This window comes from Magallana gigas, chromosome 10 (genome assembly GCF_963853765.1).
Source record: "Magallana gigas chromosome 10, xbMagGiga1.1, whole genome shotgun sequence".
Lineage (NCBI taxonomy): Eukaryota > Metazoa > Mollusca > Bivalvia > Ostreida > Ostreidae > Magallana > Magallana gigas.
The window spans coordinates 29,299,823-29,326,496 of NC_088862.1; the positions used below are offsets into that span (position 1 = coordinate 29,299,823).

Below are 26,674 nucleotides of genomic sequence, written 5' to 3' on the forward strand. Positions count from 1 at the left end.
TCATATAAATATATTTGCATTTCCATTGTTCTTTCCCACTGTAAGCCCATACGGAGAAGCTGCAATTATTTCTCTATAATCGCAATTGCTCTGTCAGTATACTATGACGTCATAAAGGCGTAACGTTATATATACTTTTCCATGACGTTATAGATTTAAACCACTATACGATACATCAGTTGTTTTTCTCCAACTCCATTAAAATTGACGTATTTACATGTAATATTAAAACATGTTTTTGATAACATTTTAAAGGAATTAATGTTATAACATATCATTGATTCTGTTAACAAATCTATGTGAATTAAAAAGATACATTACAGTCTGAATGTTTATTTTTGATGTAATAGCTAAATGTCAAGGTCTAGGCTAATACAGGGTATTTGCGAGTAGTAAAATGCAAATATAAGTAATAAACAACGATTATTTAGTGAACATGGCGTTATGAATAGCAACTGCTCTGCTGGCATATTTTCCATGATGCGCTAGCGCGCATCATGGAATATGCCAACAGAGCAATTGCTATTCATAACGCCATGTTCACTAAATAACGTTGTTTATTTCTTAAATATACTTATACCCCCTTCGTAGAAGGAAGGATATTTTGTTTTGCTACTGCCCGTGTGGCTCTCTATCCGTATGTCTGTCTATCAGTCTACCGGCAGTTTATGTTCATTTTCTTCGCAGATACTGAAATGAGATTTAGCAAACAGATTTATCATAATAATAGGAATATCTAGGTCAATTTGATTTTAAGTACAATCAATCAATATTTGACAGAGTTATGCAGCAGGGATTTGAAATAATTCAAATATGTGTCACAGTTTCCGTTTATTTTCCTCGCAGGGGTTATACATACAGATATGAGATTTTGTAAAGAGATCATTCATAAGGACATCGGTCATCTTCGATTCTTCATACATGTACCATAGATAATTTTTTTCAGAGTTATGTCCTTCTGACGAAGAGAAATTTCAATTTCTTTTAGTTTCAGTTCATTTTCGTCGCAGAAGTTGCACATACTGTTGAATTTTGTATACAGCTTTATCTAGGTAAAGTTAGATTTGGGTATGATCGATATTTTTTACAGAGTTATGTCGCTTGGAATATTAACTGGCAAGATTGGAAATATACAGCTTACGTCAGTTTCACTTGTTACAGTCAAAACATTTGAAATGGGCGGGAACAAATTGACACGGACGTCTGAGAAAACATTGGATTGAAACTGTAGTTGTAGGAAATGTATTTTCAATTCACCTCAGCATTTCTTTCTTGGCCAAACTTCAAATAGATCGTTTCATAGCAAAAAGTATATTTTATCCATTGAAAATTGATCGTTAGAGATTCGAAGTGCAAACATAAACGGAAATACATGTATGCACTAAGTAAATATGTCATATTCTAAAACTACCATGGGTGTTGATGACTATTTATTTGTGTACGGGGTTTACAAATTCTATGAAGACCCTACCTGAATTTGATATTTACACAGTAATTATATTAATGACCGAATCCAATTACAGTCGGATTTCAATGGTTCAATATGAGTACATTAACATCTTGTGTATATCTACATTTGGGTTTACATTGTAAATCTGTGCAAAATGTCCAACAAAACAGGCCAAACCTAATCACGGCAAGAGGTCTCAAGTAAACGTCATCGTGCGATTTGTATGGATAAGGTAAAGTTACATTTGATGAAACGTTACAGCTTTCAAAATCAACTTGAGATTTGTTTTTTTTTAAAAGATCGTTAAATCTTAATCATATCTATGCTATCCTTTCCAGTAAAGTTTCTGACATTTTTCAAAGTGCGAAGTTGCGAAGGCGAAAGTTTGAAGTTGCGAAGGCGAAGAAGCAATATTCGTATCGCTCCTTCGCCTTTGCACCTTCGCCATCGCATCTTCGCGCTTCGCCGTCGCATCGTTGCACTTTCGCCCCTTCGCCTTCGCACCTTCGCAATTTCGCCTTCGTAACTTCGCACTCAGGCATCTTCGCCGTACATATTAATGCGAAAGTGCTAAGGTCGAAGTGGCCCCATCGGAACACCATATGTAACGGTTATTGTGTCAATATGTAGGATCGACATTTCTACAATTCTAGATGTTTTTGTAGATTTCTTTCCGCAATTGATGATATGCAATCTGATCATCAAGACAAGACCATACACGTACAAGTAAGTGGCAAAGATGGGTCTGTGCAACACGACAATTCGTTAAAAGTTATCGAAGAGAGCCAATCAAGAAAGCTGTTATATAGGATTACTGATGTGCCCCCGTGGTACTTGTGCATCATACTTGGCTTCCAAGTAAGAACTATGTTTATGTTCCTTGCAACTAAATTCTGTTTCAGCATATCTTTTCTAATACATAATATCAACTATATATATTTGCGCTTGTACCATGTACACTGTGTATATATCAGTTTAAATACAATGTTTTGGATAAAGATTATAGAATCTGTGAAGTTATGCCTTTTTTTCCAAAGTCTATAGTAAGTACCATGTTTTATATACTGAAATCAATCTAAACAATTCAATCTTGCATCAGAAACGTTGCTTTAAATTAATCAAATTAGAGAAATTAAATACACATTAGTCGCATAAACATATTTTAGGTCAATAATCTGAATTATTTATTATTTTTTTTCAATTTAATTTAATTAAATTTTTGCAAACTTTTACATCAATTAGTGGAAAATTGCTTTTCAAGTTTATTTTCAGCAATCTTTTACGTCGATTGGCGGTATCATTGCGCTTCCGGTCATCATCCACAAGAGCCTGTGTATGGGTGGGGACACTGTGGGTCTCTCAGAACTCATACAGACCGCCCTATTCACGGTGGGGATGGCTACGATCGTCCAGTCTGTTATAGGTATAAGGTGGGTTAAGTTTTTAACAATCGTTCAAATGTAGCCTACTCAAGCTGTTTAATGACAAGAAGCAAATCAAAATCTGACTGTATAGTCTTCATTATACCTCTCCTTAAACATTCCATTTGTTCTTGGTCATTATGTTTCGCAGTCAGTTAATAGGCTTCATTGCATTCGTTGTATACGTGTATGGAAATGTTACAAAGCCGTCCCGAAGGATTTTTTAAAAAAATGCATGTAGAGTAAAAGTGGTGGTATGAAAGGTTTGATAAAGGTTGCAGAGGCGCGATGGAGACATTGTATCCCTGCTTTTCAAAAGTATCATAATAGGTTCTAAGTGTGCAGAGCAGGACACTGAGAGATGAAAGTGAGTAGTTAACTTTGGAATCATTTATATTCATGAGGGTGGATGTTCTTGGGTAGCGTAAATTTCCCTGATTCGTGGGGAAGTAATTTCGTTGGTAGTGTAATCGGGATAGATTTAATACAATTTTAATATTAAACAAATGATTGTGTGTAGGTTCGTGGTGATGTAAATTCGTGAGCAAGGATAACCGATGAAGGCACGGGCTTTGCCCCCCCCTCTAACAATGCTGATTCCATTGTAGCCTGGGGAGTGGGAGGTGACTGGTATGGCAGTACCGAGGGGACATGAACGGTAGAAAGGAGAAAATGAGTTTGGGTGTCATTGAGTGAGGATGTTTTATGTCTGTTAGGATTATACCTGCGTTTTAGATACAGTAACTATGTTTGCTGTGAATCCGCCCATAAACTTGTAAAATTTTGATACAGATATATAGTTATTAATCACTGTCGTTGAAATGGAGGATCTTTGTCAAAGAAATAAGCGAAGGCGAAATTTCTCACTTTAAAAGTACATGTACCTGGGGCCCGTTTCATAAAGCATACCTAGGACTAAGTTATATCTTAGGAAAGAACTTTTTCCTAAGTTCATTACTTACCCGTTTCACTATTCCAGTCTTATGTTATGAAATTCTTAAGTTTTAACTTTAAGACAGGTAAATCGATGTCTGAGGAACAAACTTAACATGGAGACTGTTTATTTTATAATGAAATAAATTACATGCACATTAAAGTTAAACAAAAATACAAGAAAAACGAACCATTAGGACTTGTTCACTTTTACTTCTTAACTGAAAACTTTAGAACTATCAAAATAAACATATATTTCTTCCATTCATTTCTTTTGTGTAGACTTTTAATTTTAACATTTTTTAAAGATTATGTGGTCGCATGCGCAGATGGGTATCGGGTATTGTTATAGCTAGTGCACTGATGATAAAGTAATTAGTCATGCCCGAAAATCACTGATATCTTAGATAGTTTGATAAAAATAGGAATAAAGACTAAATAAAACTCAATTACAGTAAGACTGGATGATTTGTGCTATTCTTCCACCAAATAAGCTGAAAAATAAACATTTTTACAATCAAAAATTAAATGTTTTCTCTGTCTTCTCTGTGTCATTTTGACACAGTTTACATTTTTTATTTAATTGACTGTTCCATTTGCTTCGATATAAGAAGTTTGTAATTAAATTCTGCTATTTTTTTTTATCTTCCATTGATTTTATTTTATTGAAATAGATACGTTCCCATTCTGACTTTGAGCTAATTTGGAACTCGTTACTTAACTATACCTCCGCGAGGAGAGGGGTATACTGTTTTACCCTTGTGTGTCTGTCTGTCTGTCCATCTGTCTGTCTGTCTGTCTGTCCGTCCGTCCGAAACAAATACTTCTGTCGCATTTATCTCAGCAGCTATTTATCGCAGATGCTTGAAATTTTTACACAGTCTTTGTTCAGGCATGCCATAGCGTGGGATATATTTTTGTATCAATCGGACGTCAACTTCCTGTTAAATGACGACTTTGCTTATTTTTTAACCAACATTTTTAAACAATTTTCGTCAAAAATTTCTCAGCAACTATTTATCGCAGATGCTTGAAATTTTTACACAATATTTGTATAGGCATGCCATATCGTCGGATATATTTTTGTATCAATCGGACGTCAACTTCCTGTTAAATGACGACTTTGCTTATTTTTTAACCAACATTTTTAAACAATTTTCGTCAAAAATTTCTCAGCAACTATTTATCGCAGATGCTTGAAATTTTTACACAATATTTGTATAGGCATGCCATATCGTGGGATATTTTTTTGTACCAATCGGGCGTCAACATCCTGTTAAATGACGACTTTGCTTATTTTGCATATTCACATCAGAGCGGGGGTATCACTAGTGAGCATTGGCTCATAGATATCTTGTTTTTACTGTGAACATGAAATTTCTTATTTTTTAGTATGGAATAAAAAAAATGGTGTTCTGTTTATCTGGAATCAATTTATCAATCTCTATATGATCTAGTCTGTTTTTGAAAAATCAAAGTTCTTTTCATATTTCCGAAATACTTTTTGAAGTATGGTATATTCACAAAGCCAATTACTTTAAAATTTGTTCTGTATAACAGTTGCAAAATCACCTAAGGATTTTAGTTTCCCATTTATATTGAAAACGTGCTTTGTAAATAAAATTCAACTTTTTATCCAACTTTTAAAACAAACAGTTTTGCCCTTGTAAGTAAAAGAGCTATTAGACCAAATAGGTTGCTTCAAAAATGATCCTGTTGTTTTAAATTCAGGCATCGTTTTGCATATATTGAAACACGAAAAAACTTCCTTGTAGAATTGGGGCAATTTTTGAACAATATCGAATTTTTTAATAGATATTTCTGATGTGATTGAGATAAAACGAATGTCTATGTTTAATTCTTTAAAAAAACTGTTTACAAAGTCGTTTATGGCATGTTTTGTTTATAATAATCTTGGTACCCATGCTGCTTTTAAAGCTTGTAATTTTGATTCAATATCTATTAAACCTATTCCTCCGTCTTTTATATCCCCTACCACATTATTTCTCTAGATTCTATCATGGTTGTTCCATAGAAAGTTAAATATTAATCTATTTATATTTTTGATATAGTTTTCTTCCGGTAATTCTAGTATTGTGGATAAGTATATTAATTTAGGGACTGCTAGAGTATTTATTATAGAGCATTTACCAAAAAGTGTTATTTTCTTTTCTTCCAAGATTCAAATAGTTTTTCTATGTCATGATAGACTTTCATTCAATTTTTTGTATAACATTCTGTTATGTCGTAGCTTAGGTATATGCCTAGGCATTTTACTCCGTGCTTCGAGACATTAATTCCGCTTACGGTATCGTATTGATCTTTTAAAGTACCCAAAAATATACATTCCGTTTTGTTTAAATCAATTTTTGACCCAGCATGTTTACCGGAGACCTCTATTGTATTAATTGCATGTGCCAAAGATTCAATATTTTTAAGTGTCAGCGTCATGTCATCTGTATGTTGTATATTTTTAATTTCTTTATCTGAATTTCTGTGTTTAAACCCCCGAATATTTACGTTATTCTTAATTTTTGCAGATAGGATTTCAGATACAAAAAGATATAGATTATCTTTACTAATTAAGAAATGACTTAAAGTCATTAAATTAATGACTTGCCCTAAAAATGCGAGATTATGGTCAAAATTAATTAACTAGACGATTCATTTTAAAGCTCCGGCGATCGAGATACATTACTCTAAACTGAAAACTTAGAAATTATCAAAATATACCTATACGAGGGTTGTTCGGAAATTATTGAGACAACTCGAATATTTTCTTTTCTAATTGACGAATTTTGGTGAAAATTGGCATAGACACTGAAGAAACGCCATCAAATAATAAGACAAAGTAATTTTTCAAGAATATTTAATAATTTGTTTACGACGGTAGATAAACAAGTCGGTGGTCGGGGTACCCAGCGCAGCCATGAACTCGGAGATTGAACAGCTTAAACATCTACTTTATAAGTGTCCGTAGAATCACAGTTAATGATAAAAGAAATCAAATTAAATATGTTCATTTTGCTATTCTTTGCGACTAGCTTTTGATTTAGTTTCACTGATGTTCGAGTTGAAATACGGATATGGTACGCTTATATTTACCAAACAATAGAAATCTGACAACGACCTTTACATTGAATATTGACGTCAAGGCGGCGCATTGAAATCCGTCAAACTGGTGGAAATCTCAAAAGAAGACCCTTAAAGACCACGCAATTGCTAAAAAAAACTATACGATGACAATGGCTAATCATATTTTTTTTTCACTGATTGTTTAACTAGAATTAGGCCAAAGGGATTAATTATCAAGTACTTTTGACACACTAACTGTTGTCAACAGTTCTAAAATATATTAAAAAAATAACTGCAAGAGACATTAACAGTAATTAGACTTTCGGGTAAAAATAAGTCCCTTTCCCTTTAAAAAAACAAGAATGAGAAAAAATGTAAATGATGACATCATGATGATGGTTTCATTAATATTCAAGGGTATCGATTTTCGTGGATAAAGTGAAAATCAAAGTTTCAAGGATACGTAAATTCGTGGCCAATGACCTTATCAATACAAAATATTAGTAGAAATTGCAGTTCAATGAATATTTGATTTCAAGGATAAACTTAACAACGGAATCAACGAAAATTGGTATTCAACGAATATTGATGAAACCACTGTATTCATTTGCGAATTTCTATTTTTTTCTTTTTGTTACAGCCAAACAAAACAAAACACACCATTTTTATATCAATTATTACAAGAGAACTAGCGTTACATTAAACTAAGTTTAAAAGTTCCACATCTGTCCATTTTAAATCCTACATGCCACTGAATATGATTATTGTGTTCCATTTAGAAGATACCGTATGATACAGTAAAATCATTAAATTTGGATATCTCAACGGTCGTTTTTAAATTTAGGAATAAGCATATCTGTATACGTTAACACATGCTATTTAAAATGGAGTAAGTAGACAAAAAAAACACACTCAAACATTTATAAAAATAACAAATTATTGCAGTGACCAATGTTTTCCATTTACGCTGTCCAAATAATATTTAAAGATAAATAACGAAATATATGTATATTTAGCTAAATCAATAATAGTACGATCAATGCATTCACTCTTATTAAAAGAAATATATATAAACTATACGGATTTATTAAGTAATTTTGATCTACTCGTGTATGCATGTGAATGTAAAAATATCATACACAATTTCAGTACATGTACATAGACACTACACTATTTACACTCTATTTACACGTTTTACTTTTTTTCTAACATGTTTCTAGGTGAATAAGGGAATAGATTTTTACATTCACTTAAAAAGTATACATTGTGTCATATTGAAAATATTTTAAATGAACAATATTAATTTAGAATTAACAATATGATATATATGAAAGTGTCTTACATTGTATCTTAAGATAAGTCAACTACGATACGCTAAGAAAGTTTTGTGAAACAGCTATGACTAATCTTAGGAACTTCCTAAGATATAACTTAAGCATATCTTATGTTCTATCGTAGGAAACATCTTAGGAAATTTTGTGATACGGGCCCCTGTTCTTTTACGAAAGTAATTTTAGCTGTTCTCTATGCGGTGGGGTGAGGGGTTGTTTATTTCAGTTTTTGTTGGCAGGGGTAGGAGTGACCGGCAATTGGTTTAGGTATGTCGATGCTAAATCATCCTTGGGAATGCTGTTTCATTAAAAAAAATTGTTGCCTTTTATCCTCGCTTCCTCTATACGCAAAGATGCAATTATTTGCAATGTTTCCTTTTGTTAAAAAAACCCATATTCTTATATCAACCATTACAAGAAAACACGCGTTACATTAAACTTAGTTTAAAAGTTCCACATCTTTCCATTCTAAATCATACTGCATGTGAGTATCGTATTTCATTTTGAAATATACCGTAAGATATAGTAGAATTATTATATTTGGATATCTCAACGGGTATTTTAATTTAGGATTAAGCATATCTGTATATGTTAACACGGACTTTTTATAATGGACCAACTAGATAAAAAATGCTCTCGATCATTTGACCAATATTTTCAAATGATTCATGCTGTCAAGAATTGCATGTACATGTAGCTAAAAACAAGAAAGATACTGCGATCTCTCAAATTAAAAAAAATACCGTTTTCAAAGAATATAAGGTTTTATTACGTAATTTTTATCTACCCGTGAAGGTAAAATATACATAATTTCAGTACATGCACATAGGCACTACACTATTTGCACTCTATTTATACGTTTTAGCTTTTTTCCTAATTTGTTTCTAGGTGAATAAGGGAATGTGTCTTTACGTTTACTTAGAAAGTTTAAACCAACGCAATATTGAAAAGAATTTACATGATCGATAAAAGTTTGACTAAATTAACGAAATGATTTAAAAGTGACCTACAATATATCTTAGGATAAGATTTAGTCAACTGCGTTATGCTAAGAAAGTTTTGTGAAACGGCTATGACAAATCTTAGGAACTTCCTAAGATATAACAGGCATATCTTAAGTTCTATTTTAGGAAACGTCTTGGAAAATCTTTGTGAAACGGACCCCAGAGTACTTAGTGAATAACTGTAAAGACCCAGTCCTCAAGTGTTGAACTTTAATATATTCTGCAAACTTAGCATGTGCCGTGTGTGTAAATTTTAAACGAATTTTTCACATTTTTATTTTATTTTATCGTTGTATAGGCTTCCGATCATACAGGGTGCAACAGCTACCTTCCTTATACCTGTTATTGCATTAATGTCCCAACCAGAATGGCGATGTCCTTTTAATGAAGAAACAAGCGGTATGATTTATCTTATCATCGTTGTCATAAATGCACGCTATTCTTAGATACACATGCGTGCATTAAAATTTGTTAATAATTGACAAATCAAATTTTTATTTTTTCTTTATATACAGCTTAATTAATACAAAGTGAAAACATTTCCAGATGATAGATTATAATTGATTATGATGGAATAGTTCTATTCAGCTCTAGGCAGTATGCACGTGATGCATTGCTGCTCATTCCTTGTTTTGTTATAAATTTACATATTATTAATATTTAGGATTAAGGCAAAAACAGCTGAAAAATTGTAGTTTCTTTCTAAATTTATGGAACGATGATTATGCAGGGATTATATTTTACGAGAAAACTTTGAGTTTTTCTGAAAAATATAACTAGCATGTAATTCAGCACATTCGAAGCTTGTTATGATGATTCAAAATCTTGGGGAGGGGTGACCCAGCCAAAAAAAAGAAAGAAAAAGAAACACCCCCCCCCCCAAAAAAAAAAAAAAAAAAAAAAAAGGAAAATTGTGTTCAGATTAAAAGAGGGAGAAATCGATGCCGAACCCTAGTACGTAAAAATCACTTTATTAAAGGTAGATAATAAAACACCTAAAGGGAACAGCTGAAGAGCATTTCTCCTTCACTGAACTGAACAAAATATCAGTTCTACATATATCATTAAGTTTAAATGTCTTTATTTTGCAATTCAATGATCTGAGTTGATAGGCAATGACACCATAAACTTACCGGAAGTTGGAAGCCAGCAACACAGGTTGCTTTGGACAAGGCGACTCTCTGTGGTAAGTGTTTTAATCATATTATTAGATCAGCAGAGGATGCTCACTCCTCCTAGGCACCTTATACCACCTCTATCTTTTAGGAGGTCCGTGTTGCTCTCCTTTGAATTTGTATTTCGTTTTATGGAGATGATTGACGGTTTGTTATTGTCCTTTTTAGCTTACCTGAGCCAAAGGCTCAAGTGAGCTTTTCTGATCACAATTTTTCCGTTGTCTGTCGTTGTCGTCGTTATCGTCGTCGTTGTAAACTTTTCACATTTTCATCGTCTTCACAAGAACTGCTGGGCAGATTTCAACCAAATTTGGCACAAAGCACCACTAGGTAAAGGCAATTCAAGTTTGTTCAAATGAAGGGCCACACCCTCTTTATAGGGGAGATAATTGAGAATTATTGAAAATTTGCTGGTATTTTTCAAAAATCTTCTTCTCAAAAACTATTGGGCCTGAAAAGCTTAAACTTGTGTGGTGTCATCCTCAGGTAGTGTAGATTCAAGTTTGTTCAAATCATGGTCCCCGTGGTTAGGGAGGGGCCACAAAAGGGGGATCAAGTTTTACATTGGAAAATATAGAGACAATCTTTAAAAATCTTCTTAAAAACTATCAGGCCAGAAAAGCTCAAATTAAAATAGAAGCATCCTCGGGTAGTGTAGATTTAAGTTTGTCTAAATCATAGTCCCCAGGGGTAGGGTAGGGCCAAAATTGGGGGATCAAGTTTAACATAGGAATGTATAGAGAAAATCTTTAAAAATCTTCTTCTCAAAAACTATTTGGCCAGGAAAGTTCAAATTTGAGTGGAAGCATTCTCAGATAGTGTAGATTCAAGTTTGTCTAAATCATGGTCCCCGGGGGTAGGGTGGGGCCACAATTGGGGGATAAATTTTTATACAGGAATATATAGAGAAAATCTTCAGAAATCTTCTCAAAAACTATTAGGCCAAGAAAGCACAAATTGGCGTGTAACCATCCTCAGATAATGTTTATTCAGGTTTGTTCAAATCATGGTCCCTGGGGCTAGGGCAAGGCCACAATTTGGGGATAAATTTTTACATATAGAGAAAATCTTTAAAAATCTTCTTCTCAAAACTATTAAGCCAGGAAAGCCCAAATTTGAGTGGAAGCATCCCCAGATCGTATAAATTCAAGTTTGTTTAAATAATAGTCCAGGGGTAGGGTGAGCCACAATGGCGGACGAATTTGATCATAATTAAGGCAATTGTTGCTCAGGTGAGCGATGTGGCCCCTGGGCCTTTTGTTCATCATCTTCTTCCGGTGATCATTAATTTTATTTAAAAGCGAAAAGAAGAAAGATCTTCATAATTTTTTTATGTACCTTTATTACCATCTTTACGATATACACAAAACTAAATTCGTTTTTATTTGGATTTAAGGTGTCCGGATCACTAATGGTGGCTTCCGTTTTCCAAATGTTTCTGGGTGTGACAGGATTGGTTGGATTTTTACTTAGATTCATTGGTCCGATCACAATCAGTGTTGTGACGTCATCCATATCGCTCTCTCTTTTCCCCATTATAACGTCATATGCACAAAAGCAGTGGTATATAGCTTTTGCGTAAGTTGAATGAGTTTATCAGCGTTAAATAATGACTTTCCTCACTGATTGTTGAAGTAAAATTCAATTCATTATCATTGAAAGATAGAGGTTAAAAAACATATCACTATAACTTTTCTTGAATACGTGATGAATAAACCTTCTATAAGTAAACTGTAATTGTTGAAATTCTTAGTCCGGTGTGTTCTACGTTGAATATGCGAGAAGAAAGTTTTATTAAGTGAAAATTAATTCACCTACTTTCCCATTTTTTCCAGAAAACTGTATCAATTTTATGAAAATAATTCTGCTCTTTATATCAATCTTAACCAAATAACACGGGGATATATACCGTTTTTGTCTAAAGAAAGTATTAGGCTACATCTGCCAACATAACCGTCAAACTAAATCTACACACTTGTATAATGACAGTCGTAAGATATCTGAGTATTGTGCAATTATTGGAGTTGTATAAAGGCAAAGAGATGGTAATTATTCTCTTCATACATTACCTCATTTTATTTTCAGAACCATTGCCTTTGTGGTTACTTTCTCACAATATCTCAAGAGATGGAAAATCTGCGAACTGTTTCCGGTATGGAAAAATAAATGTTGAAACGTTATAAAATTTAGTTCAAATCCGTTAATCAGATAAAAAGAAGACTTAATAGGACTTTTGTTTGAACAAATACTGTCAAATAATTTTTTTGTATTTGTGAAAATATTCTGAACCACAAAATTTAAATCAAATGTATCACATGGTGTATTTGCTTTTTGGCAAATTGCATTAAAATTCAATTTCAGTTTTGGTATATTGTGACAGATGCATTTTGTACACAGATATTGTTATCGGTTGGTTTAAGTTGGCTCCTCTGCTTTGTGTTGACTGTAACTGGAGTATTCACAGATGATCCAAACGGCTGGGGATACGGTGCTAGAACCGATATCAAGACAGATGTATTAACGAAAACCAGCTGGTTTAGATTCCCACACCCAGGTAATTGTCTGATTGGTATTACTCGCTCACAAATGATTCCATAAAAAGAATCAGGTGGATCAATTTGCCCATAGGTAAGCATTGTATTATTATGTTTTTTATGCAGTGAGAACTTTGTGTGAGCCTTTTATCAGCTTTTCTGGTTGTACAGAGTTATACAAGTTCCTTATGGGTGAACTCGGTAGAAAACTGTAGTCTTTATCCCAGTCTGTCAATCTTCTGCCTCTTTGAAGTTTAGCTTTTTATTGAGTATGTACAGATCACGTTTATTCAACAAAAAACGAATAAACTAGTTTTTACTTGATATTTCTTTTCTAATTGGGTTTTAGTTTATAATCAAATATAATCCTTCCCTCATTTTCTAGAAACCTTTTTAGGAGATAAAACTATAGTCTGTCCCAAGTTATTTATGCAGCACATTTGGACGATTTTAATTTAAAAACAAGAGGCCCATGGGCCACATCGCTCACCTGAACAACAGTTCCTTGTAACATTACATTTCGTAGCATATGCTTTTTCTATTTTAAACATTGAACCCCTTTCTGGGGACCCAGTTATGGTCCGAGGTTTATGGTTGGCTTGAACAACATAAATAGTAACATAGGAATGAAAGTGTGAAGCACTGCGATGGGACCGCACGTACACAACCTGAAAAACTGAACATAGCAGAGTTCCACTTCAAGAGGAATAACTCTCAGACTGTACAGAACACAAGAAAGATAACTCTTGGTTCCACTACATTAGAGTTTACAAAATTTGAGGAACCTTGCATAGTAATCTCACAAACTGTAGCATTATAGTTCTAGAGAAAAACTTTTTAAAAACATTTTCAATATATCTTTCTATGTTAAACTTTGAACCCCTCTTGGGGCCACAGTATTAGTCCAGTGCTAAAGATTTAATTATTTGGAATCTACATTATTTAAGGATGCTTGCCTAGTTATCTCACAAGCTGAAGCATTATAGTTCCCTAGAAAAAGATTTTTCAACATTTTCCCTCTATATTTCTATGCTAAACTTTGAACACCTCTTGGGGCCCCAGTAATAGATTGAGATCACGGCTTTTATAATTTCGAATCTACACTATTTGAGGGTGCTGACGTAGTTATCTGACAAATTGATGCATTGTAGTTCTCGAAAAGAAGATTTTTAAACATTTTCCATATATACCGGTACTTCTACATTTAACTTTAAACCCATCTTGGGTCTCTAGTATTAGTCCAGGGGTCACTATTTTAAAACTGTCGAACATTCATTATCCAAGGTTGTATGCATGATAGTAATCTCACAAATTGAAGCATTGTAGTTCTCGAGAAGAAGATTTTTTAACATGTTACCTTTATATTTCTTTAATAAATTTTGACCCCATCTTGGGGCCCCAGTATTGGTCCGGGGGTCACGATTTTACCAATTAGGAATCTACATAATCGAAGGATGCATGCATAGAAATTCCACAAACTAAAACATTGTAGTTCTTGAGAAGAAAATTTTTAAACTTTTCCTTTATGTTTTTTAAAATGTTTAAATTTTGAACCCCTCTTGGTGCCCATCAATTGTCCGGGAGTTACAATTTTTTGAATCTACATTATTTAAGGATGTACATGTATGCATAGTAATATCCCAAACAGTTGCACTATGGTTCTTGAGAAGAAGATTTTAAAACATTTTCCGACATATGTTAAAATCTAAACCCCTACTGGGGCCCCAATTTTTGTTCGGGGGTCACGATTTTTACAATCTTCACTATGTATACAACCTTTTGTGTATGTATTGGCATTTTTGGTGAAGTGGTTCTTGAGAAGAAAATTTTTAAACATTTTTCATATGTAGTTCTATGTTAAACTTTGAACCCCGCCTGGGGCCCCAGTCTTGGTCCGAGGGTCACGATTTCTACAATTTAGAATCTTCATTATACATACAAGCTTTTGTGTAAATATTGGCATTTCTGGTGCAGTGGTTCTTGAGAAGAAGATTTTTAAACATTTTCCTATGTATTTCTATGTTAAACTTTGAACCCCGCCTGGGGCCCCAGTTTTGGTCCGAGGGTCACGCTTTTTACAATTTAGAATCTTCACTATGTATACAAGCTTCTGTTTAAATATTGGCATTTCTGGTGCAGTGGTTCTTGAGAAGAAGATTTTAAAAAAAATTTCCTATGCATTTCTATGTTAAACTTTGAACCCCGCCTGGGGCCCCAGTTTTGGTTCGAGGGTCACGATTTTTACAATTTAGAATCTTCACTATATATACAAGTTTTTGTGTAAATATTGGCATTTCTGGTGCAGTGGTTCTTGAGAAGAACATTTTTTAAACATTTTCCATATGTTGTTCTATGTTAAACTTTGAACCCCGCCTGGGGCCCCAGTTTTGGTCCGAGGGTCACCATTTTTACAATTTAGAATCTTCACTATATATAAAAGCTTCTGTGTAAATATTGGCATTTCTGGTGCAGTGGTTCTTGAGAAGAAGATTTTTTAAACATTTTCCTATGTATTTCTATGTTAAACTTTGAACCCCGCCTGGGGCCCCAGTTTTGGTTCGAGGGTCACGATTTTTACAATTTAGAATCTTCACTATATATACAAGCTTTTGTGTAAATATTGGCATTTCTGGTGCCGTGGTTCTTGAGAAGAAGATTTTTAAAGACATGCACCCTAAACTTACTGTTTCGCAATTATCTCCCTTTTGAAAAGGGCTGTGCCCTTTATTTTAACAATTTATAACCCCCTTTCCATAAGGATGCTTTGTACCAAATTTGGTTAAATTTGGCCCAGTGGTTTTTGAGAAGAAGTTGAAAATGTGAAAAGTTTACAGACGGACGGACAGACAGACAGACGGACGGACGACGGACAACGGGTGATCAGAAAAGCTCACTTGAACCTTCGGTTCAGGTGAGCTAAAAACACATGTGAAAGAATTTTATTCAAAATCGATACAAGTGTGAAAATTTCCAAGATATCTTTATTGACACTTATCATTTTTCATTTGAAAAAAATCACAGGTACCAAAAAAAAAAAAAAAATTCCTTCGGAGATTTTATAAAGGGGAATGCTTATAGCTTTTCTCCATTCGGAACTCACTCGGAATATCACAATTTACATCTGGGTTTGCTGCAATACAAAATCCCCACAGACATCACAATTTTTAGTCGTGTATTGAGACCTGATACGCTTGAGGGGCGTTTTAACTGAGAAATCTTGGAACTTTTCGTTCTTTTGAATGAACATCGTTTGAACCCTGAAGTTTTTATAGATATCGAGTAATTAGGCAAAATGTGAATCGATGCTATCTTGGGACATAGTATACATTCTGTCGGAAATTGGATGCACTTGTAGGGGACATGTAATGCACATGAAACATGACGTTTAGAGGGAATGCTTGTAAAAACTCACAAACTCTTGACAACTGCAGAAAGGGAACGGCTTTTGTTTGTTTATGATTATTAAAGATATGTTACCTTTTCGATTATAAAGGTCAGTTTGGATGGCCCTCCGTGAGCATTGCTGGAACCTGTGGTATGCTAGCTGGTGTTATAGCATCAGTAATGGAATCAATCGGTGATTACTACGCATGCGCATTGCAATCTGATGCAGGGAAGCCTCCATCACATGCAATAAACAGGGGTGATTATCTACTTGATTTACTTTCCATTTTAACCCAACTTCTTTAAAAGAAGTAATACTTTATTCATCAAAATAAACCCAAAGTCTAATAGTTTTTATATACATGAAGTCTGATTAATACTACGTATGCTATTTATTTTTTTTTAAAGGCATTGCTGTTGAGGGACTGGGATGTTTATTATGTGGACTTTGGGGAGCAGGCATCGGAACGACATCATACAGTGAAAATATTGGAGCTATTAGTATTACGCGGGTATATAAAGATTGCTAACCTTCCTATTGCCCGTTTCAACAACTATCTCTAGTATTTCTTCTCTTTTATTTCTTCTAAGCTACTACTTTTTGTGATTGCCTTCCACCGATCACTGTTGTGTCCATATGAGGCATACGGCAAATGCTTCCACGTGTGCACACATTCCGCTTGCATAAGTAGTTTTTTATGAAAACTTGAAGCTTTGGTTTAGGATTTTATATAACATTTTACTAAGTTTTATTTCAATTCATTTACATTAAGAGATGCAAACATACATAAAATACAGTTCGACCTGTTAATTCAAGAATGCACATTTTGTCTCACACGTAAGAATTTCGATCGAAAGATTCATTCAGTAATGCAGTTGACCTCGATGAACTGACCTCGATCATAAGAAGATGCTTCAATGAACTGACCTCGATCTATTGATGTTGCATAATAGTAGCTAGGAAGAAACAAGGTTACGTTATAATGCGACCTCAATTGCAAGTTATGATGGCATTCAATGTTTTTTTAAGTCGCATTAAATTATTTTGATACAACTCTTTCTTTGTATACGTGTTAATGCTCTTTGAAGAGCCCTACTCAGTATTCTGAAAAAGAAGAAGAAGAAGATATTTAACATTTAATAGTTAAGTTAAAAATATAAAACTAGACAAGGAGTTTACGAACGGCTTTCCCCAAATTTATTTCAAAATTAAATTAGTTGACGGTTTATAATGATGAAAGTATGGTGTACAGATTCAAAATATTCTGTATTTTGTAAAAATACAGTACTTTTTAAAGTATTTTACATAAAACTGATTATGTTGATTGCTTCTATCTATCTATATACCATTATTGCCGATCATTCCTTTAAAAGGAATACTTGTTTCTGTTACTTCTATTATTTTCTCTTTATCTATATTTGATTTTGCATCCCCGTGAACAAGTATTTATCCAAAACCCTTTCCCTTTACCTCTTGTAGTCTTCCACTGATGCCACCACTTTTTTTAACAGCTATGTCTACGACATGTGCATATATTGCACACGTTTTTGTTTCTGGTGCTTCACCTTAATATCATCAATGTTTATTGTTTTAATGAATCATATTGAGGATCATTTTTCATTGAGCAACTTTCATGTATGTACATTGAACAGGTTGCAAGTAGAACCGTCAGCTTGGTAGCTGGGTGCATTTTTATGATAATGGGATGTATTGGGAAAGTTGCAGCTCTATTTGTAACTATTCCTGAACCTGTGCTTGGAGGGTTATTCCACGTGACTTTAGGTAAGACTTATGGCTTAGAAGAATAGACATTTAATATGTGTTACGCTGTGACCGTTTGGGCAAACAGACATATTCATCTTGCATTATTGTCTACTTCATAACCCAGAATTGTCCAACCCCCCCCCCCCCTTTCCAAAAAAAAATCACTTTCTATCGCATACATGTACTTAAACCACGAAATAAGCAACTTCCAAATTGTCCTACATTAAACAATCTTCCACGAGATATATATTTAATTTATTCAAAGTTGGTTGTTTTGATCATACGTCTACTTCTTACATATATGGGAGAATTGTATTAGTAAAACATGAGGACGGTTGCTGTATCAATGTGTGAGCATGACCGTAACAATGCCAAACGGCTGTGTTAAGTTTGCGTTATCTCGATTGTTTGACTTCATTTAAATTGGCCCCAGTCTAAAGATCACCCATCGCCAATTCTATTCTCTGCAATTTTACACCTCCTATCAAGTAACATCAAACATAAAACAGACGTCTGTTGTATGCACTATGCTTGTTTTTGTAATGATATATGTTCTAAAAAAAACTTTTAAATTTTATCGTGTTGTTGCTATGAAGACATTTTTTGTTTATTTATCTGATACAGGTATGGTGCTATCTGTTGGTCTTTCTAATCTCCAGTTTGTTGACATGTCCTCGCCAAGAAACATTTTTGTAGTTGGGACTTCTATTTCCATTGGACAAACACTGCCTAACTGGCTGAACGCTAACATCTCCAGCATAAATACAGGTAAAACCTTCTTGATAAAGGCTGTTTAATTTATTAAGTGCTTACTTACATGTTTTAATTGATGTTGACGTCAGAATAAGAAATTGAAGATATCATCAATGTAGGACACATAAATTAATTCATCGTTGTCTATGGAATTGCGCTTTTGTAATTGGCAACTCCTCTTAAAAATGTTTGCTATGATTTTTCTGGCTTTCGTCTGGTATAGGAATTACACTGTTGGATCAGATCATCAACGTTTTACTGGGCACCCATATGTTTGTTGCTGGGATTGTGGCTTGCTTTCTGGATAACACAGTACCCGGTCAGTTTTATACCTCCGACTCCTTACTACGGCCTCAACCCTGAAAAATTCACTTATCCTTAAATTCATCTTCTCCTCTTCGTCTTTGGTGTTTAAAGGCAATTTAATGGATGTGAAGAAAACAAAATGTAACACATGTATGCGGTATTGTTCTATTTTGATATGTGATAATCTATTAGAAGCTAAGGTGTCCTCTTTAGATGACCTTTAATACGAATAAAATAAAGAAAAAAAAAACACTGACCATATTGAAAATGTTCATAGTGATATGTTTCACATTCCAGAACGAATGATCTTTTAATTGAGTTAGTTGGAATTTCAATTTTTCTTATATCAAAAAAAGAGTATTCGTCAAAATACATTACTATAATTGAAATGTTCTAAATTGTAAAAAATTATTGCTTAATATTGAAAAAATGTTAAGGAATGTGGCTGAATAGAAATAAATAATATGTTCTTAGAAGCTAATTAGAGTGATAAATTACAGTCTGAATTTTGTGATAAATTTTCTTAACCCAGTCTATTTTGTCTCATTTTACAAAAGAAGGAAAAAAACACATTGTTTTTATAGTATTTAGATTATATGAGGTCAAAGAACAAATATGTGTGTTAATTGTGATGTGCTTAATATATATATTGATGCGTGCATGTATTCTTTTAAAATGAATTGTTGCTTAGTATGGCATACAGTTATCTGAAATTATAAAATTAATGATAAAAAGTTATCACAAAGCTGCAAAGTTTTAATGACCGACATATACAAACATAACTTTGACTAAAAAAAGTGACGAAATATTTTTAATGGTAAAAAAAATGTCCAAAATTTTCTTTGCTTCACCAAAAATCTACATGTATATTTCTTTAAGCCATAGTTCATAAAATGATGAAAAATCAAAACATTGCAATATTTATACCTCTGATAGGAAACTTGTGTGTTTAAAATTTTTGTTCTTGTAATTTTGTGCTTCATAACTTTCCGACATCGACACCTCGCACCCTGAAGAAACAATCTGAACAAAACTGAAAAGAAAATGAATATATTCATACACATGTATCTCTAACATGCTATTGTTAACGGTTTGTTCTTATTGTAGTGTTAATCTGCTCCCATAATAAAGTATTGTTCTTTGTTAATTAACTATAGGCACACGAGAAGAGAGAGGGTTTACACGCTGGAAGAAAAGCACGGACATTCTTAAGGAAAATACAGACTCTAATGTGTATGATTTCCCTTTTTTCCAAAGTTTTCTCAACAGATTGTCTTGGACCTCATACATTCCGGTGTGTCCTGCCTTTCAATCAAAGAAAAAACGGGAAAACGCGATACAGCAGACACATTTTTAGTTTTCTTTAACGTAGTCCATCCATTACTAACATATTTAGTATCTAATAATTATGTAAAAATAAATGTTCATCTTTATTTTTTTTTTAAATTTTGAATATTAACAAATTTATCCCAACTTGAAGTTAACATTGAAGTCTATGGGATAAATGCATTTTTAAATATATCTTAAGTTTATAGTACAAACAATTTTCTCAAAAATCTCTTGGTAAAAAGCGAAAGCTTTCCTTTTCTTTGACAATCCTAAAACAGTTCATTATTTACCACACGTATTTTTGATAGCTGAATTTTTTATAAATTTTTACAAGGGACAGACATCTCTTTAAAAAGTTCCAAATGCAAAAAGTTTATTTCATCGACTGCATACATATTCCAGAGTTTGGTTTATGTCGGACTCATAATTGTTTAAAAATAGATATTCAACATAGTTCATACAAATCAAATTTGTTAAATTCGTCTAAGTTATGGATAGAATACCTTTAATATTGTTATTTTCTAAGAGATACAAAGCTAGTTTAATACTTTATAACTTAAAATAGTGTAATAACTGGTATGAACAAGTTTGAAACCCGCCCTTATTACTGCTGAATATTATTCATTGTGGCTTAATTTGTATTCATCTGTTAGTAAACATCATCAATAAATATTCTTAGACATCGATCAAAGAAGAAGAATTATTGTTATTTATACAATAATACAATTTTATTAGAGATTTTTACACCAAACTAACCTTATAAAAGCTGACTCGCACAAATTAGAACACTTTTTTTGTTTTTTTTAAACCTCCAAATGACTCTTTTGTATCAGAGAGGGAACACAATCGGACGATAAATATCTAAAGTAATAGATACATGGTCATGTTTTAATCAAGGAAGAAAGATTGATTCTTTGTTCATTATTGGGTTATAAGTTTGGTTGGAGAGTAAACAAATTCAGTAAAATCCCAAATGATTTGTGATAGATTTGATCACGCCCCGACCATAATTATCAACTCATCTATTTGAAGAAAATGTCCGTATTACTTATACGTTCAGCAATAGTTCGACTGAATTCTTAATCATCGATACATTCTTTAACATAATCATAATTTCTCATATCTATGCAAACCAAGCTTGCTCAACAACGTCATTTCCGTCAATAATAACATATATGGACTATTCATTAAAAAGTGGTTGATGTTTACTCAAAGACATATATACTTGAGCATGTAAATGCATGTGCACATATGTCTCTAAATAAACAACGAAATAGTTGTTTCTGGCATGGATACATTATTCAATGTCTTTTAATTTCGATTCTAATTTTTGTAAATGTGACTGTATATTTATCAAAATATATGAAACTGTTTGGAATTGCACTTGTTTATAAATAATTTTCGTAGAAAAATATCCAGTCGCATTCATAAACACTTTCTAAAAGATATATATCATTGATTCTTTAAACTCAATTGTATTCCATAATAATTGCAATAAGTGACACGGTAACCTATATTAATTGAAAAAAGAAATTCGATATGAAACATGGATCTTTTCTTTTAAACCCCCTTTTTTTTTTAAATCTGTACACAGAAACTATGCCTAAATTACATTTTGGACTTCGTTTTGAGCGGGCAATTTTATGACTAGGCGAATTCAATTTTTTCATATTGCCTTTCATATAGTACAGCTGTGTCCAGGTAAAGACACCGTTTTCAAGTGAAAAATTCAGGTGACCTATTGCTATCCGTTTTCGTCCATCGTCGTGCGTTAACAATTTTACACTTTTAACTTCTTAAAAACTACAAGGCTGATTGTTACCATTTTTAGTGTGAGGCATCTCTATGGTAAGAGGAATCAAAATTGTGCAACCAATAGCTCTACCACCCCCGGGGGGCCAAATATGCAATAAAAGCCAACTTTTCAAAAATCTTCTTCTCTTCTCCTACACATGTGAGGAAAATACTGGTTGCATAGTTATGATGTCCATGAAGCCCTCAACCAAAATTGTGAAATTCATGGCCCCTAGATACCTCTTACTATAGGCCCTAGTGTTTTTCTAGAGGTCATGGCTTTTACAATTTAGAATCTTCACTATTTAAGGATCCTTGCATAGTAATCTCACAATCTGAATCATTGTAGTTCTCGGGAAGAAGATTCTTCTCCTTTATATTTATATGTTAAAGTATATACGGTCGCGCGTATGTTGAGTTATATATTTGACATGATTTTTAGTTAATATTGACATAATGCTTCTTATAATTAGACGTTTACCGACTCCATGTTCTGTCTTTTTCAAGTTATTTGTCTCTAAATCTTGCTATACGTCTGATGAATATTAATGTGAGCAATTTTGTTTAACGCCACTGCGTATGAGTGCGGGAAACCCCGGCATAGATAACACGACGGAAAACAGTTTGCATTTTTTTTTTTTAATTTTTCAATCTGTCAGTTTTTCATGTTTTAAATTAGATATGTCTTTATCAGATGATACTCGAAGCATTAACATCCCCATTATGATTAATGCAGAGCGATATGAAACGGTTAACTATGTGTAATTAAGACATAAAACAATCCTAGCGCCATTGGCACGGTGAACGAAGTAAATATGTCTCCTTCTCATGAGATATGCATGCACTGAAAATTTATTCATTTCTTCCTTTCAAAACTTTATCTATACGAAAATCTACTTGTTGTCGTAACTTGTAAAACATTGTAAAAAAATGGAACGCATGGAACACGAACCTCACTAGCAAAACCATTGCAACTTCATGATATATTTGATGGAAACTTTAGTTCAATTCGACTTAAACCCTATTCCACCTCTACATATTCTCCGATGACAATCTTACCTTTGTTCCCTTTGTTCCTATCCTTGTCAGCATGTCAATTGCTCTCTTTCCTTGCCGAATCTGTCATACTTAAGGACATGTGAACCTGACATGAAACTAATTGAATAATTGAAAAAATTGTTTAAACAGACTCTAATCGATTTGTTTTTGTCAAAAAAGACATTTTAAGCATATGTTCTTGAGCTCATTTCCATGGCAACGACCTTCAAACTTACTCATGTTCAAAAAATTAGAACGAGAAAAAAAAACCTTAAATGCAAATTAAAAATGTTATAAAAGACATATTTACAATTAACTAGAAAACTTTTCTCACCAAAATATTAAAAAGGTTAATAAAATACTCTATTTATCTGCAAATGGATTATAAGAATTCCTTTTATTTAATCCGCTATTTTAGTTTGAATTTCCTCTGACCACTAAAAAAGTGACATTTTTTGACGTGACCAGAGCTAGAAAAATTGCAAAAAATACTATTTCATATAATTACACTCTTATTTTTTTTATGTAATTTTGAAGAAATGATAAATAGCAAAAAATTAATAATAAATAATTGGCATGTTGGTGAATTAGAAAAAAAGATAATAACGTCTGAATTTCCTCTGACCTCTATTGAAATAGAAGCTACAAACCCTGCATGTTGTTAAAAAAGACATATAATTCAGTTTTAAATGGCAATTTCTTTCAACTAGTTATACTGTGAACCTGCATAAGTTCTTGTAGAACAAAATTAATGGAGTTGTGTTGCAAATACTACAATTAATTGAATAAAAAAGGCTGAAAATCCGAATTTCCTCTGATCTGACCTTTACAAAAAATCACTCTGCGCGCTTCATGAAAGTCAACACAGCCAAAAATGGTTGTATTTTTAAAAACCAATAATATAAAGAGAAAATGATTCTTTCATTTAACAATTTTTTCACTTCCTAAAGAGTTTATTTTAATGGTAATTAACAGAGTGTCATATATAGTTGTGCATCTGATATACCCGGTAATCAAGAAACTCTAGTCTCTGTACACAAAAAAGAAAAACATGCATGAAAACTTTAATACACACAATCTTTATTAAGCCTTTGTTGAAAGATTTAAAATACAATCAAACCAAATAAATCACAGGTTTCATAAAAATCTTATACTGATTGTAATTAATTTGAATTTCCTCTATCAATCTTTAAAAGTTTTGTCTGATTTGCAAGGTATTGCATTAAAATGGGTGTCGGAAAATAGGAGAATCTTTCAAATCATTACAGGTATAAAATGATACTTTGATACTTAATCATGATAATTCTTTAAATCATATTATCTGATTGGACTAAACAACACTGCAGATTCTGAAATGATTTATGATTTGTCCTTATGTATGCAATCCTATAATTCCTTTGAACTTTGAACCCTTCCTTGGTCCCCATATTGGTCTTGATGCTATTTATAATGTATGGTTTAGACTTTATCAGAATGATTATGCAGGGTAATATATATTACAATGGTTCAGCCTCAATTTGAACTAAAATATAGAAAATGTGGAAGGCCACACCAATTAAATTTCTTTTTCATCGGATCCTGCATGCTCGTGTTTAAATAAAACTTTACAAATCATATCATTATGGACCGCCTAAAAATAAACATAAGACATATATTTTAAAAACCAGTTTCTCCACATGAACAGTATATAGCCATTACAAACTTCATTACTGCACTTGGTCAGTATAAACACCTTTTGATATCTATCAATTGTATTTCTTATAGCATTTGCATTATCATAATATATATTCTTTTACAATACTAATTCTTAATTGTATGCATTATATGTCCAAATTATTCATGACTTTTGGAGTTGCAGAAATGGTTTTCAAATCCAAGTAAATGTAATAAATCATAAATGGTAGATTATCACTGGTTTGGTCCAGTTTCATATTTCAGGATATGTTGTGCTGCTTATTAATTGTCTTAATATTATATCATAAATGTTGAAATAAATATTGTCATCCTTAAATTACCAAATAAATGATCCAGGGCATCAATCGGGAAAGGCTTTATCAGGATGAACATCACAGAGACAATAATCTGATTATCAGCTCTTCTCTTAATCACTCATGGTTTCAGTTCTTTACATTAGTCTTATATTTTTCCGCATTGTGTCTTGTATTAGGAATGACCTCGTTAACACATACCAGTGATGTTCTCATCTCTTGGAGGTTTGAAAAGTCTGTATTAAAAAAAAACAACCTGATATTACTGGTACTATTACTTATAACATATAAGAAGGACTTATATGAAAGGATGATTTTAAGAAGCTACATGTAGAAAAATAAAATTCATATAGGCATATTATGAAAGTGTATGCAACATAGACAGACAGAACCTTATATAAATGGATTATTCTATATAAAATTTGATATCAGGTGAAACTTGTCAACATTTTATTCTAATCTTGAAAATTTAAATTAATGTTACTTTACTTGACAATTTCATATCTTATATAACTGTGTGTATTTAGAAATCCTGCGTTTTAATGATTTGAAAATAATGGGGAAAAAATAAGAATTTGTAACAATAATGAACCCAGCACATGAAATCTAAATATGATGTGAGCAATTCTATCAACCGATAAACCATGATATACTAATTTTTCTTTCAACTGTACTTTGATTTTTACAGTTCAATAAAGGTGAATATCAGTCAGCTGTTCAAATGTTTTCACAGTACAGAGAATCAACATTATCAGTTATTGATAGTGAATAAAAGATTAATTCTTCATGTTATGAACTATATGTGCTAAAAAAATCATCAATACAAACATATAACCTATTCCTTACAAATATACTGTTCAAGCTAATGTGCATGAAAGTGTTACACTAAAAATATTTTGTGAGTAAATGTTGGTAAATAAGCTTGTCATATGCTAGAGTAAACTCAGGGCCCTCTATGCGGTTAACCTTACCTTTTATCATCAGATGGTTAATTTCATTGAAGAAAATTCGAACTAAAATTGTGATTATTTTAATTACAAACAGTGACTGAATTAACAATGAATAATTTTTTTGTTTGAACACATTAGGATTATTGTGTAGCTATTCTGCATATAGGCTAGGCGATATTGTTTTCACGTGGATAATATACGAGCATAATAATCTGTAATGTGAACATAATACAATAGCACAGGTCATGATAAGACACCTACCATGTTTACTGCTTGCAAATGGCAGGTTTAGATCACAGGGAACTGGTGTATGGTCTCGTCCTTTTTTTCCATTCCCTTTTTATGACACCCGACATCAGTTTGTGTTCGCAATATTCGTCATACATTAATAATATCCATCAGTTTTTGTCATTCCGACTTGTTGTTTACATCGAGATTTGGGAA

The 26,674-nt window shown here is 32.8% G+C and overlaps 1 protein-coding gene across 6 annotated transcripts in view; it reads left to right on the forward strand.

The window, feature by feature from the left end:
• Positions 1-20,547, forward strand: part of LOC105323970 (solute carrier family 23 member 1) — a 37,621-nt gene extending 17,074 nt beyond the window's left edge. For 2 of the 6 annotated variants that reach the window (XM_066073220.1, XM_066073219.1), the window contains exons 4-16: positions 2,116-2,308; positions 2,723-2,880; positions 9,513-9,613; positions 10,327-10,400; positions 11,786-11,967; positions 12,475-12,541; positions 12,787-12,943; positions 16,417-16,566; positions 16,716-16,819; positions 17,961-18,090; positions 18,697-18,840; positions 19,049-19,144; positions 20,289-20,547. In XM_066073220.1, coding sequence (XP_065929292.1) covers positions 2,116-2,308; positions 2,723-2,880; positions 9,513-9,613; positions 10,327-10,400; positions 11,786-11,967; positions 12,475-12,541; positions 12,787-12,943; positions 16,417-16,566; positions 16,716-16,819; positions 17,961-18,090; positions 18,697-18,840; positions 19,049-19,144; positions 20,289-20,488 — 1,756 coding nt within the window. In that variant the 3' untranslated portion in view covers positions 20,489-20,547. Of the gene's footprint in view, positions 1-1,662; positions 1,683-2,115; positions 2,309-2,722; positions 2,881-9,512; positions 9,614-10,326; positions 10,401-11,785; positions 11,968-12,474; positions 12,542-12,786; positions 12,944-16,416; positions 16,567-16,715; positions 16,820-17,960; positions 18,091-18,696; positions 18,841-19,048; positions 19,145-20,288 lie in introns of those variants that run through there. The other 4 variants (XM_034453182.2, XM_034453183.2, XM_066073221.1 and 1 more) reach the window with 3 other exon arrangements.
• Positions 20,548-26,674: the final 6,127 nt, after the last annotated feature.